General features: G+C 44.7%; 1 protein-coding gene across 2 annotated transcripts in view; it reads right to left on the reverse strand.

The window, feature by feature from the left end:
- Window positions 1-565: 565 nt before the first annotated feature.
- Window positions 566-15,068, reverse strand: part of NOL8 (nucleolar protein 8) — a 62,951-nt gene continuing 48,448 nt past the window's right edge. For both annotated transcript variants that reach the window (XM_069736916.1, XM_069736917.1), the window contains exons 12-17: window positions 13,751-13,834; window positions 3,468-3,754; window positions 3,067-3,196; window positions 2,640-2,710; window positions 2,397-2,479; window positions 566-905 (exon numbers count right to left, since the gene is read on the reverse strand). In XM_069736916.1, the coding sequence (XP_069593017.1) occupies window positions 852-905; window positions 2,397-2,479; window positions 2,640-2,710; window positions 3,067-3,196; window positions 3,468-3,754; window positions 13,751-13,834 (709 nt within the window). In that variant the 3' untranslated portion in view covers window positions 566-851. The remainder of the gene's footprint in view (window positions 906-2,396; window positions 2,480-2,639; window positions 2,711-3,066; window positions 3,197-3,467; window positions 3,755-13,750; window positions 13,835-15,068) is intronic.

Below are 15,068 nucleotides of genomic sequence, written 5' to 3' on the forward strand. Positions count from 1 at the left end.
TGGATTGCTATGGGATAGTAATGTGAAGTGTGGCTTATACGAATGGTTGAGGGATTAGATACTCTATTGTTTTAATGATGGTAGTAATTAACAAGATGAGCTGCTTTGTGGGGTGGGGGTGGGGGGCTTTGGGATCGAAGGGGGCTGTTTGAAGGGGGAGGGGGGGGGAAATACTCTATATTGAAAATGTAAATGTACCATGTTAATTGCCTTGTTATTCTTAATAAAAATTTATTTGAATAAAAAAAAAAAAAAATGATAAGGCTTTACCAATATTGGTTTTAAGATGGACTTAAGCAAGTTTCTTTCAGGATTTTCTTAAATCTTAAGAGTTTCTAGAGCAGTTATGGTCTTATAACACTAAGCCGCCTTCTTCTCTTGCTTTTAAAATTGAAAGGTGTTGTTTCAAGCTATATAAAGGGGAATCGTTTAGTCCCTCCGTGCTACAATGCGGTCTGCAATTACTCCCACTGATCCTTATAACAAACGATAGCTGCTCCAAGTGTCAAATTGCAATTAACCAAATACACAGAAGCTAAAAACACGCATAAACAACAAAATGCTATTTAGTTTAGAATTTTTATTCACCAATAAAGGACTCAATATAAATTCTTGATATATCAAAATACCATTTACGAACAGAGTTTTAGCCTGCAACATTTTCTTTATGTTACATGCTTGCAGTCCATTTAAATAAAAGAATAAAGGCTTTATAATATTGATGTCTGTGTGATTTCTTCCACAGGAAGCAGTTTTATTGTTATACAGGTAACAGGTCGTTATTTTGTGATGTTATGCATTAGCGTCTCCTATTTACAGGCAGGAGACAGGATTGTTGTGCTAGGGTCGGGTTACTGCTTGGTTTTCAGTCTCTTCTTCGCATCTTTGTGCCTTTTCCTGCATTGCTACAGCAAAAAAGAACAAATATTAATAAATGAGAACTAACCGCAGTAGACTGCATGACAGCAAGATACATCAGGGCAGCACATGGTTAGTACTGCAGCCTTGCAGCGCTGGGGTCCTGGGTTCAAATCCCACCAAGGACAACATGCGAGGAGTTTGTATGTTCTCTCCGTGTTTGCGTGGGTTTCCTCCGGGTTTTCCGGTTTCCTCCCACATTCCAAAGACATACTGATAGGGAGTGTAGATTGTGAGCCCCAATGGGGACAGTGATGATAATATACGTAAAGCGCTGCGGAATACGACAGCGCTATATAAGCAATGCACATTAATAGATATTTCTTCTTACTTAAAATAATAAATCCAATACGTTGTTATTAACAGAAACGATGTGCTGAAATGCTGCCAAGTTGGTCCTCAGAGGTTATCTTGATACAATTCCCCCTTTCTGGAATCTTTGGCCATCACCACCTCAAACTATAAGGTTGTGCGATGTAAACTGACTATGAACTATGGTTATATACAGAAAATCCTGCATTTGTTAGAATTTTCATGTTCTTATGCCTGAATAGAATATATCAAGGAAATCTGGTTTTACAACATATTTACAGCCTCCTAAAGGTGCTTTTTACATGTACAGACATTAGGTCTGTCCAATATCAGTCTAAGGGTCATTTTACAAGAGCAGATTTTCTACCAAAAATGCAAGTCAATCTTTACAGTTACATCTTTATAGTTACATGAAGCAATTATTGCCTCAATGCAAACAGTATAGTTACGAAAAGCCATTGTGATCGTTAATCCTATTCCAGTATGTATTCTTGGCAGCACATCGTCTCATGTAACAAGGGATGTGCTACCAGCAATTGATTTTATATGTCTGCATAAAAAGGAGATCAGATAAACCAGTGTTTGTGGAAAAGGAATGTAATGCTTTAAATAACAAAGAAGACTTTAATAGGAAAGTAATAACTTTCTAAAATATGTGACAGCTGCAACCAATCACTGGTCTCCGTTGTTTCAGGCTGCCCATCTCCGCATGACCATTGATTGAGAGCAGCAGTCATGTTTTGTAGACGATAAGTCACCCCTGTACCCCTGTACACAGTCAGCAGAGGGGGCACTGAAACAGTAAGTCTACTTTATATATGTGCTCCAGGCTTTTTATTCCCCCCTCTGTGAGCGTAGTCTAGCAATTACAGATGATTTGCCAGATTCATCAATAACGTTTTTTAAAAAGAAGCAAATTTTGACACCTGTATCTCATTGTATGCAAATATTGGCACCATTTTTGAGACTTTAGCGCCAAAATTTACAAAAACAGCTCAAGGCAGGAAAAAAAAAAAGCCCATTTTTAGATATTGCGCCAAATTCATGAATCATTTAGATGAATTTGGCCCATAAAACAAATACCAAAAGTAAAAAAAACAAAAAAAAAAACAAAAAAAAAAAAAACAACACAACAGCAAATGATTAACCAGGGATTCAGGTCTTACCTCCATAATGCTGTCTCTCATATGATCCCAGTCTTTTGCCTTTTGCTCAGATTTTGATGATCGGATGAACATCTTTGGACCCTCTGTATATACACAGGGCGTAGAGAACAATTACCAATTAGCTGAACTATGCTTAGAAATGAACAGAATCTAACAAGCAGAAAAATGTTATAGCCTAAAATAAAATATATATACAGCAAGTGACTGGTTATATATCCTATTGATAATTATTAGCTTATTTACCTTTTAACCGTGTGTCATTTTTCACAAAAAAGAAAAACCTGATGCTGCTGCTGCTCCTCTCTAAGTGTGAGCTACAAGAGGAAGAGATAACGAAATGTTCACATTACTACTCTTTATGGTACATTTCTTCCACATCATTTAATGGGGTTGTCCGAAGAAAAAAAAAAATGATCAGTGGTATTCAAATGTAAAATAATAAAACTTACTAATATTTTAATTTTGAAAGAGTTATTGATTACTCAGTTTCACTCCCTGTGCCATCACCCCAGAAGTTTTTAGCTTTGTTGTTAAGTGGTGATGTTCCAAAACAGTTTACCATGTCAGGGAGCTTCGGCCCCTCCATTGTGACAGGTGAAGATTCAAGTGGATGGGGAATTAAGAAAAGAGCATCTGCACAATAACTAAGCCCTTCAGCTAGGGACATCACCTTGTATTGGCCGCTGTATCAGTGGTGTCCTCCTCCGCTTCCTCCTCTCCTTCAGAGCTGCTGTCCTGGAATCTAGGGTCTTCCTGCCAGGCCACTTTAGCGGCTTTGATGGTTTCAATCTTATAGGGTTCTGTAATGAAATCAAAAGACCAAAATCGTACCTGTCCCCAAGAACAACAGTTAATCTGCATTTGAATAGGAAGAGGAAAAAAAAACTAAATAAAATGTGGACGTTTGGTATTCTCATAATCGTACTGACTTGGAGAATCATGATTTCAAGTCATTTTTACCGCACAATGAATGCCATAAAACGTACCCTCCGCCCCCCGAATTAGCCTGTATTTCACTATATTAAGTTGGTTGTCATATAGTAAAAGACCCTTACACGCCAACCATCTTACCATATGGAGACACGCGTTCCTCTGCGCTTGTTCCAAAGAAAGAGAACGTGAATCCCGCAGGCTCCTCCGTCTTCTGAAGACCGAGTTCCATATTTGACATTGAGGTTTCAACTTCCATCTTTTGAGGTTCCTCCACTTTGTCCCATGTTGTTTCCGGCTCCTCCGTGGCTTGAGGTTTTGGGGCTCCAAAAACTTCTTTGAAGTCTAATATTACCTCATGGAAAATTTCTTTGGAGACCTCAGGTAGTTTTTCTGCTTCCTGTCGTTTCTTTTTTCTTGCCGCTTTGCTGAAGAAAAAAAAACAACCAATTGCATTTAAAATACAAAAGTGAGGGATTTACAAAGCTAAAGACTCCAAAGTTTTGGCCTAACTTGCACCTGAAAACTGAATACATGCCTTGCACCATATTATGTGTTTCAGCTTCCTACTTGCCATGGGTGTACGGTTATTGGGAAAGAGGAAAAAAGAGAGACTCTGAAAGTTGGTTGAAAATTTTGGCAAAGAAATTTGATTTTATTTCCTCAAGAACCAGAGGTCCAAAGAAAAAAAAAAAAACAGTTTTATAAAACAAGTCAGACAAAGAAAAGTCCTGGCATGCGGTGTGTGTGGGGGTACGGGAAAACAGGATTTTTGGTTGCTTACCGTAAAATCTGTTTCTCGGAGCCTTCATTGGGAGACACAGGAACCATGGGTGTATGCTGCTCCACTAGGAGGCTGACACTGTGCAAATAAAAAAGTTAGCTCCTCCTCTGCAGTGTACACCCCACCGACAGGAAGTAGGATATTCAGTTAGTGAGAAAGCAGTAGGAGAAGCAATACATTTTAGAAAAATTACAAAGAAACAAACTGTAACAGTATAATACAACAGAGCTGTTCAACTTGGGAGGGTGCTGTGTCCCCCAATGAAGGCTCCGAGAAACAGATTTTATGGTAATAAACCAAAAATCCTGTTTTCTCTATCGCTTCATTGGGGGACACAGGAACCATAGGATGTCCCAAAGCAGTCCCTGGGGAGGGAACAGCAGAAAACGACATTCAGGTCGGAGGACTCACCACTGTCGCCTGCAAGATCCTTCTGCCTAAGCTGGCATCTGCCGAAGCGTAGGTATGGACCTCATAAAATTTGGCAAATGAGTGAATAGAAGACCAGGTTGCCACTTGCTAAGTTGTAGGGCGGATGCCCCATGGTGTACCGCCCAGGAGGCGCCCACTGTCCGGGGTAGAGTGAATCTTAATCCCAGAAGGAGTCACTCTGTTCTTGGCCCGGTAAGCCTCCAGAATAGCGGTTCTGATCAAGCGAGCGATCGAAACCTTGAGGCCAGAAGGCCTCTTGGTGCACCATCTAGAATGACAAATAGATGGTCCGTCTTCCTAAAGGATGTGGTCCTAGATAAATAGATCCTCACTGCCCTGACCAGGTCTAGCCTGCTCAGCGAACACTCAGAGAATAAGTCGGAACAGGACAAAAAGGTGGGAAGGACGATCTCCTCATTCAAGTTAAAGAACACCACCCTGGGTAGAAAAGAAGGCGGAAGCCGTAAAACTACCTTATCCTAGTGAAAATCCACGAAATGGGGGCGACATGAGAGAGCCGCCAACTCCGAGACGCGCCTTATGGAGGTGATGGCCCCCAGAAATGCCACCTTGCAGGACAGAACAGACAGTGAGGTCTCATGGAGAGGTTCAAGGGGGAACCCCACTGAGCCTCCAGAACAAGATTGAGGTCCCAGGGATCCAGGGGAGTCTGGAACGGGAGAGCCGCATGCGCCACTCCTTGAAGAAAAGTTCTGTCCTGAGAACGTGAAAGATATAAATCTTTGTACCGAGATAGCCAGTAGAAAGACAAATATATAGAATTCTCGAAGGTTTGCAATTTGCTACCATCTTTTCAGTTAGCCTTTAAGAGGCATCAACCACTAAGCACTCTCAAATCTAAATATCTGACCTGAAAACGGGAAGATAAGGACTTCTGAAAGGAACTTCTGAAAAAGAATGGAAAGGGTTGCTACCTGACCCTTTAGAGAACAAAGGACAAGGCCAGCATCAAGTCCCGCCTGGAGAAAAAGCCAAAATGACAGATTTCAACAGCAAAGCTGTTAAATTGCACGACCGAGAACTCTGGTGGCAGATCGGTCCTTGGAACAGAAGATCTAGCCTGTCTGGGGGCCTCCAGGGCGAGTCTGCGAGGAGATTGACGATCTCAGCGAACCAGAACCTTCTGGGCCAATCTGGTGTGATCAAAATGACCAGCAACCCCTCCGCACTGATCATCTTCAACAGCCTGGGAAGAAGGGGAAGGGGAGGAAACAGATAGGGAAGTACGAGTTACGACCCAGGAATGGCCAAAGCATCAGTATCCACCACGAGAGGATCGCGGGACCTGGAAACGAACCGTGGAAACTTCCTAATCAGTCGGGATGCCAAGAGATTCGCGTCCGGAGTTCCCCATCAAAGGCAAATCTGATGGAAGACCGCCTGATGCAGGGACCACTCCTGCCGCAAGACCCTCGAGGCTGAGAAAAAAAAATGGCACCCTAGTTGTCCACGTCGGGAATATGCACTGCGGAAATTGCCGGAACAGTCGCCTCTGCCCAGAGGAGAATCTTTGATACCTCCGCCATTGCCAAGAGACTCTAAGTCCCTCCCAGGTGATTGACATATGCCACAGCCGTGGCATTGGACGTCTGGATTCTGACTGGCAGACCCCTGAGAAGCCTTTCCCCGTGACTCGGACAGAAGGATGCCCCTTGTCTCAAGGAAGTTGATCGGCATAGAGGACTCTAGCTCTGACCAACGCCCTTTTCCCTGACAGATGGCGAGAAACCATGCCCCAGCCGGGAAGGCTGGTGACAGTAGTCACCACCTGCCAATGGGCAGAAAGGAAGGATCGGCCCTGGGGAATGAGAGGGGATGACAGCCACCAGCAGAGACCGTTAGAATCGGACGGAAAGCCGAATCGGACGATCCAGAGACAGCACAGACCTGTCCCACTGAGAAAGGATGGCCTGCCGAAGTGGCCTCAAGCGGAACAGCGCAAAAGGGACGCTTCCGATGCTGCCACCATTCGTCACAGGACCTTCATTGCTGAACAGAAGGAAGGTAGCCAAAGGCCTTGCAGAAAGCAAACTCCGTCCTGGAGAATTGCCCGCTTCTCCTCGGGAAGAAAAATCATCAACGGACGGGTGACGAACAGCATGCCTAAGAAGACATGGCGCTGATTCGGAACAAGACAAGACTTCGTTCTGTTGAGCAGCCACCCGAAACGGGACAGGGAGTCGAGCGCGATGGTCAGACTCTCCTGGGCATGAGAGTGGGGCGGAGCCTTGATGAGGATGTCTTCGAGGTAAGGAATGAGCACTAGGCCCCTGATCCTCAAAATGGCCATCAATGTCGCCATGATCTTTATGAAAACACCAGGAGCGGTCACAAGACCGAACAGCAGAGAGATAAACTGGAAATGAATCTTCTGCACTGCGAAACGCAGGAAACTCAGGTGTGCTGGGAAAAACAGGACATAGAGATAGGCATTTTGGATATCTATGGAGCACAAGAATTCCTGCGGGTCCATGGAAGCGAATACTGAACGGAGGGACTCCATCCTGAAATGCCACAGGCGGAACCTTCAGTTCACTAACATCAGATCCAGGATGGGTCGAACTGCGCCGCCCTTCTTCGGCACTACAAGCAGGTTTGAATAGAAACCTGTGAAGCATTCCTGCTCTGGGATGGAAACAATAACCTCCGAACAAAGAAGAGAGGCAATGGACGCAAGGAAACCTGGGATCAGAGAAGGATCTTTTGGAGGGCGGGATTCGATGAAGCGATACCGGGGCCGCGAAGCGAACCCTATCTCGTATCCAGAGGATACCACCTCCCTGACCCAAGCGTCCTCCACCGAGGCAAGCCAAACGTCCCTGAAAAACAGGAGACGCCCACCCAATCTGGGAGGAACGCTGGGCCCTTAACACGAGTTATGCCGAGAAAGATCTGCCGGGTCTGGGCCTGGTGGACCTACCATGGGAGTTTCGGGAAATGCCAGGAAGGGGTGGCTTCAAGGAAGCCTTTTCCCTAACCAGGCGATACCAGGGTCTGTGTTAGCCAGAGGGATCTTCCGTCGTCGCAAAGCAGTGAAAGGACAAAAATGAAGTGAACTGCCATTTCAGGGGAGGACTGCGAGGCTTGGAGGGAACTTGTGCCTCCCGTGGCGCCCTTAATTTGATCCAGCATGATCCAGAGACGGGCCCCCTGGAAGGGGAGGCTGGTAAGGGACTTCTTTGCAGACAAGTCCACCTGCCATGTCTTGAGTCAAATATTCCGCCGGATGGCCACCATATTGCTGGACGCCTGAGCTGCAAGACGCGGCATCTAGGGAGGCCGATACGAAATATTTCCCTGCATAGGAAATCTGGTCCGTCAAGTGAGCTAGTTCCCCCGGAGGAGCTCTGGCCAGGATGCCCTTACAAAGCTGTTTGGTCCATTTAGCTATGGTCCTTGAGCCCCAGGTAGAGGCAAGGAGGGGCACAAAGCAGAAGCAGTCGCTTCAAAGGCTGAACTTGCCAGTGATTCTATAATTCTATCACTGGAATCCATGAGGGCTGCATTAGAAAGTGGAAGGACCATGCTGGTGGACAGTCTGGGGACTGATGGGTTTACTGTCGGGGAAGCAGTCCAGTTAGCGGTGAGCTCAGGGGAGAAGGGATATAGGATGCCGAGATGCTTCCCTGTCTGAAAGCATCTGGTAGGGTTCACCCTTCCCATGGCAAGTACAACCACAAATTCAGTGTGTGGGGCAAAGACCTTGGAAGTTGGTTTTGACCGTCTAAACGAAACCGCCTATTCTGCGGGTTCCGTAGAGGTATTCATGATGCCTCAGGTCTGGTTGACCGCAACAATAAGGCTCTGTACCCTATTCTCATGCTAGAGGCCTGTAGTGAATCCAAGTCTGAATCATACCCCGAAGGCGTGACCGAGGACGCCCTGTCTGACTCGGGAGAGGAGCATCTGGAAGAGGGATCTCGCCGTGCCTGACCAGAGGGCGAGATGGAGTGGGAAAGGACCTAGAATGGAGCTCCTGTCTGGATCTCTTGTGGCCTATGTTGAAGGGACCGGACGGAGAATCCTGTGACCCACTGGCCACTGCGGGGGCTGGAAGGGACAATCTGACAAGCACGGACACCAGGGTGTGTGACATCCTGGTGAGGTCCGTCACAGACAGACAGAAGAAAAGCCCACCCAGGGATAGGGGTCTCGGTCTCAACTGGGACTCCTGGACAGTGGGTACAGTGGAGTTGCTGCAGCTGACAAGATTAGATGAAGGATTAGGCCTGGTAAGCAGACTAATAAATAATGCCAGAAGGTTAGGGGACCAGGATGCAGAGGGGAGTGACAGATTGCTAAGCAGGGCTACTCACAGCAGATGTAGTGTCATGTAGTCTGCTCACGGGCTGTAGCTGCGACCGGCATCAGGGCACAGGTCCAGGGCACCAGCAGGGAGACAGCGACCTTAGGGAGGATGCAGAGAACCCAGCCGGTGAAAGCGTGCGCTGGTGAAAAGGACCCGCTCTCAGAAGTCGGAGGGGGTTGGGGGGGCGGGGTTAGTCACCAGGTCCGGAGGAGCAAGATGGCGGCGATCCCAGAGCGACAGGAGAGGCTGGGAGTAGTGGGCAGAGCTGACGCCTTGTGCAGGAAGAGGTAGAGAGAGAATGACGGCCGGGAGAAAAGCCCGCCCGGAAGTTGACAGGATGGGGGCGGAGTCAACGCTGTAACTAGGCCCGAGAGAAGCCGGGACCTAGATTTACAGCAAGTGACCGCCAGAACATGGGGGGGGGGGGGGGGGGGGCCCGGAGGCCTCAAAACGTAGCGGTGAAATGTCCAGTGCCCCCACTTCCAAGTGACAGGAAAGGCTCCCCAAGCTAAAAATCTCTATAAGGCTATGTGCACACGTTCAGGATTTCTCGCAGAAAATTCCTGAGAAAAACCGGACATTTTCTACAAGAAATCCGCAAGAAATCTGCATGCGTTTTTTTCCGGACATTTCCCAATGCATTTTGTAGTGGGAAATCCGCAAAAAAAACCGCAAAATTAATGAACATGCTGCAATTTTTACCGCGATGCGTTTTTTTCGTGGGGAAAAAAACGCATCATGTGCACAAAACATATGGAATTCATTCCAAATGATGGGATGCTTATTGTATGCGGGTTTTTTTTTGCGGTTTTATAGCGTTTTTATCGGGAAAAACCACGAAAAAACAGCAACGTGTGCACACAGCCTAAAAATTACAGGGCCCGCAAAGGTATGAAAGAAATAAAGGATTTTCCTGAACTTCTTTTCTTCTAATCTTATCTTCTTCTGACTTCGCCAGAACTTGGAGGGAAAAAAGAGAACATACCTCCCCGTCCAGGAGAGTGCGATATGAGAGGTCCGCGTCTACTCAGACCGACAGGCTTTGGTGGGCGACTGGGTGGGAGACGGAGGCAGGACAGAGTCCGGATCACCTGAACACTCTTCTGTGTTAGGGCTGGGGTCCTGCCGAGTAGACATATGAGAATACGGGGTGGCAGTACACGCCGTACTCAGTCTCTGTGTGGGAGTACAGTAGTGACCGTTCACACTGTATCCCTCTGTGGTACCTGAAAAGAAACGACGCACATTGAGGTAGATAAGGGTCTAATGAAAGACCCGTGTCCACCTCCTACTAACACTAAGCTAAACTGAATATCCTACTTCTTGTCGGTGGGGTGTACACTGCAGAGGAGGAGCTAACGTTTTTTTTTATTTGCATAGTGTCAGCCTCCTAGTGGCAGCAGCATACACCCATGGTTCCCGTGTCCCCCAATGAAGCGATACAGAAATAGACATGTCCACTTTTTAATCCACATCACAAATCAAAATTACCCATGTAAGTTTGTGTGTCCATGAAAATTACAGGCGGCACACATGTTCATCGGTGTGCAGTCAGTCCGTTTTGTTTTTGTTTCTTTTTTAACTGAAATTTTATTGAGTTAAAAAAAAAAAAAAGTTTTGGAAAAAAAATAATAAAAATAGCACCTGACTTAAAAAGTAACATACCTTTCCTTGTTAACAGAGACTGCATGATCATTAAAAATATAACAAAATTTTAAAAACTGATAACTCAAGAAGACTAATATTTCGTATACTATAAAAACCCAATGAATAAACTGACAAGATATATGAGAGGGAGGGAAGAACGTTACTGAATCTGCCTGTACTACGTAAATGATTTTTTAATAGCTATAAATCACCAACAATCTCTTTGAACCCAATACGTGTCCCACAAAGTCCAGATTCCTGCAAAACGTTCAATAGTGTTATTTACTAGAGCGGTGACATATTCCATACTGCGAGCATCCAGTATTCCTGAGTAACTCACTGCTTGATTGAGATGGCGGAGACCTCCATTTACAAGCCTTCAAACATCTTGCAGCTCTTGTCATGGGCAATAAAAGCAGTTTACAACGGAGCTTATATTGTGAAATATTAAGTAGGTAGAATTTGGGGTCTAAATAGAATCTGGAGGACGATAACTGTGATAAGGGACTTAAAGTCGGCCTGTTTTTAACATTGCAATAAGTAGAAAAACTTTTGCAATTTAATTTTTTTATTTTTACAAAAAAAAAAAAAAAAAAATATATCACAGATGTGCAAATGAGGTCAAAGTGCAGAAAAAGAGAGAGCTGACAATTAAGCCAAGCAGGGAGGGGACAAACCAGACATATCGTCCTGGGCTCGTCTTTATAAAAAACTTTCTCTGAAACGCTGCAAAAGTCAAGAGTAAAGCATAACTTTGTGTTAAAGGAGTTGTACAGTCATGTGACATTATGTCAAGTGAGCGCAGCAGCCAATCAGCGCCACTGATTGGCTGCAGCGCTCAGACTTCCCTAGAGCAACACAAACATCCGACGGAAGTGTAAGGGTATGTGCACACGTTGAGGATTGGGCTGCAGAATTATCCACACAGAATCTGCATCTCTTGGCAGAAAATGCAGGTCAAAATGCTTGGGATTTAATGCGGATTTGTTGTGGATTGTCATGTGTTTTTTGATGTGCGGATCTGCCTTACTCAGTGTATAGTCAATGCATGCAGAAGCGCTGCGTTTGTGCTCAAAGAATTGACATGCTGTGGGGAAAAAGACGCAGCGAATCCGCATGGATTTTTCTGCAGCATGTGCGCAGCAATTCTCAAATTCACATTGACTAACATTGTTACTGTACTACACTGCAGATTTGATGGAATTTCATGCATCCAAAAACGCTGCGAAAACGCATCAAATTCCGCAACGTGTGCACATAGCCTAAGAGCAGCAGCCCAACTGCATTCAAGCGGCAGCCGCTGATGGGATGCTTCATTCACACTTCTTGAGTGAAACTTGAACATCCAATGGAAGTATGAGTAGCACTAGTGATGAGCGAATATACTCGTTACTCAAGATTTCCCGAGCACGCTCAGGGGTCCTCAGAGTATTTTTAGTGCTCAGAGATTTAGTTTTCTTCACCGCAGCTGAATGATTTACATCTGTTAGCCAGCATAAGTACATGTGGGGGTTGCCTGGTTTCTAGGGAATCCCCACATGTAATCAAGCTGGCTAAGAGATGTAAATTATTCAGCTGAGGTGAGGAAAACAATCTCCGAGCACTAAAAAATACTCAGAGACCACTCGAGCGTGCTCGGGAAATCTTGAGTAACGAGTATATTCGCTCATCACTAGTTACAGCCAATCTCAGTGGTGAATGATTGATATGCAACACGAAGATATGACCAATGTCAAGCAAGCGCCAGGAGATCCAGCACAGACATCACTGGAACGTCCCCGATTCAGAAGGAGAGTATACTTTTTTTTTTTTTACACTGGGTACTACAGCAATTAAAGGGGTTCTCTAAGTAGTACAAGGTAACCCGAGTTATTTTAAGCTGCCCAAGGTTCAAGTAGCATGAAAAAGATGGCAGGTTCTCCTTAAGAGCAGTCTTTTTGTAGATACAATGACACTGGGACAACTACTTTGCAAAGGTCTGTCTTAGGCTCAGTTCACATTTTCGTATATGTGTACAGCGTATCATCTCCATGCGCAAACGCATGTTTACTAGTGACGAGCGAGTATACTCGTTGCTCAGGTTTTCCTGAGCATGCTCGGGTGGTTTCAGAGTATTTTTTAGTGCTCAAAGATTTAGTTTTCATCCTGGCAGCTGAATGATTTACAGCTACTACCCAGCCTGAGTACATGTGGGGGTTGCCTGGTTGCTAGGAAATCCCCACATGTAATCAAGCTGTCTAGTAGCTGTAAGTCATTCAGCTGCCGCGATGAAAACTAAATCTGGAAAACCCGAGCAACAAGTACACTCGCTCATCCCTAATGTTTACACATCGCTTTTTATCCGCATCAGCTTACGCATGACGGCAAAAAAAATGCTGCATGTATATGCATTTGTATGCGTTTTTGCATGCATTTGCGTGGTTTATGCGCATATGTACGGTATTTCCAGGAGGGCGTGCCTCAATCAGTTCCTGGACATGCACAGTCCAAAGTACTCAAGCCGGGACATAACATTTGTGCAGCACTATGTGGGGGCCATAATGTTTGTGCAGCATTATATGGGGGCCATAATGTTTGTGCAGCACTATATGGGGCCACTACAGTATGCTACAGTATTGGGTGAAAATTAGTTAATTATATTAGTCCGGCCCTCTAAAACCATCCCAATTTCTCATGCGGCCCCATGGCTAAATTAATTGCCCACCCCTGGTCCAGAGGGACAAGATGGCCCTGTAAACAAATTTTGGTGTGTTTATTTGAAAGTGTATTATGGTGGCTGCTCGTGTTATACTGCAGCATCTATTACACGTGTTCAAAAATGATTGACTCATGCATTGTATTATAATAAGGTCAGGTCATTTAGAAAAATGTTATAAAGTAATAGAGGTGTTTCTGTGATGGTGAATGAATAGTTCAAGAATCTTTGCACGACAAAAAAAAAAAAAATTGCACTTGTGCTCTGCTCCCGTTCACACATCCGCAAAACATGGACCATGCTTGGAACGGAAATCCAGGTGTGACCACCAGGTCGTCTGACCTGAGCTACCTGCCTCACAAGCATATATGAGGCTTTTAGCTCAGGTCAGGAGACCCAGCGGTACGGCCGAGTTCTCCAGTCAGAGCACTGTCCGGTTTCACAGATTTATGAAGTTGGGCTGAACCTGTAAAACTGGATCACAGATCATGTTGTGTCTTGCAAGATAATAATGCATTTCGGCTTATGACAATTACCTTTCTTTTTTCTCTTCCTCTGCTTTTCTTTCAAACACTGCATGGTCCTCCTTGGTGGGATCATACTGAAGGGCATTCAGATCTCTGGGAAAAAAAAAAAAAAAAGGTCTTGGTAACACCACAAGTGTTTTTTTGCAGCCTTCTGATTGGATCGTGCCTAGTTTGAAGCAGCTTCCATTAGGATCCGCTTCAAAAAAGTGACAGGCAAACTTTTCCACCAGTCGGTTTTCAAAACCTCTGCAGGAAAAGAAAAATGTTCAAATAACTCCTCATATGAAAAGTAAAGTGGTTTTCACAGAACAATGAATAGGAGGAATTTTTCAAGCATTTTGGAAGTGGACATTGTAATGAATCCACTAAAAACAAAAACTGCATGTGAACATAGAGTACAAAAAAAAAAAAGTTATCCTATTTCAAATCACAAGAGTCATTCAGAATTGCTTTAGATCAAAGGGGTCAGATTCTGCATGAGCCGAGCGCACAGCTGAGTACGGCCTCAATACACTTCATTTTCATAAGACTAACCTGAAACAATAAGATTTGGTTCATATTTATTGGGTAAGCAGCCATAGGAATTTATTTAGGGTAATTGACATTTTAAAAGATCTTGTCGGTGGCAATATGTAACCTTTGGTGATTGCTAGAAAGAAGGGCCTGCGGTGGTGCAATATACAGGGCCCCTTAAACACAACAGACACGTGTCAAATAAATCTGCCAAGATCGACAGGATCAGACGTTAGTCAACCCTCCCCCAGACAGATGAGATCATGGAAGATAAAGATCCAGCACATCGCATTTCCGAATGATTCTTTCGTCCTCCGAGAGGCAAGTCGTGTCGGGCAGCAACTCTCTCCGAGAACACAGGAACGCTCAGCCGAGCAAACCGCTGCTGGGTATTGAGGAGTCGGGGGCCTATGTTGTACCCCCGTATCTTACTTCTGTGGTCAGAAATATTCCATTCAGCACAATAATACTGTATGCCCAGGTTATCGGAAAACGTTTTAAATTGACACACATCAGGTATGGTGGGCATCCAGTCTGATACTACTATGTGATTTTTTTTTTTGCCTATCACCATCTCGATTTTGGAGGGGTCTCGTTTTTACACAAACTTTCATACGCAAGTATTGCTTTTGGCACTTCAATAATAGAAACAAAATCCCCAGACCTAATAAAGACCGAGATCCATTAAAAAGTATTTATAGTAAGTGATTCTATAGAACAAATGAAAAGGACGTTAAAAAAAGGCCGCATTGTTTAAGGACAGTTGGCAAAAATGCAAAAAATTATTTCTAAATATCCCTCTTACAGTTAAAGG

Source organism: Ranitomeya imitator, chromosome 8 (assembly GCF_032444005.1).
Source record: "Ranitomeya imitator isolate aRanImi1 chromosome 8, aRanImi1.pri, whole genome shotgun sequence".
In the NCBI taxonomy this organism is placed as follows: domain Eukaryota; kingdom Metazoa; phylum Chordata; class Amphibia; order Anura; family Dendrobatidae; genus Ranitomeya; species Ranitomeya imitator.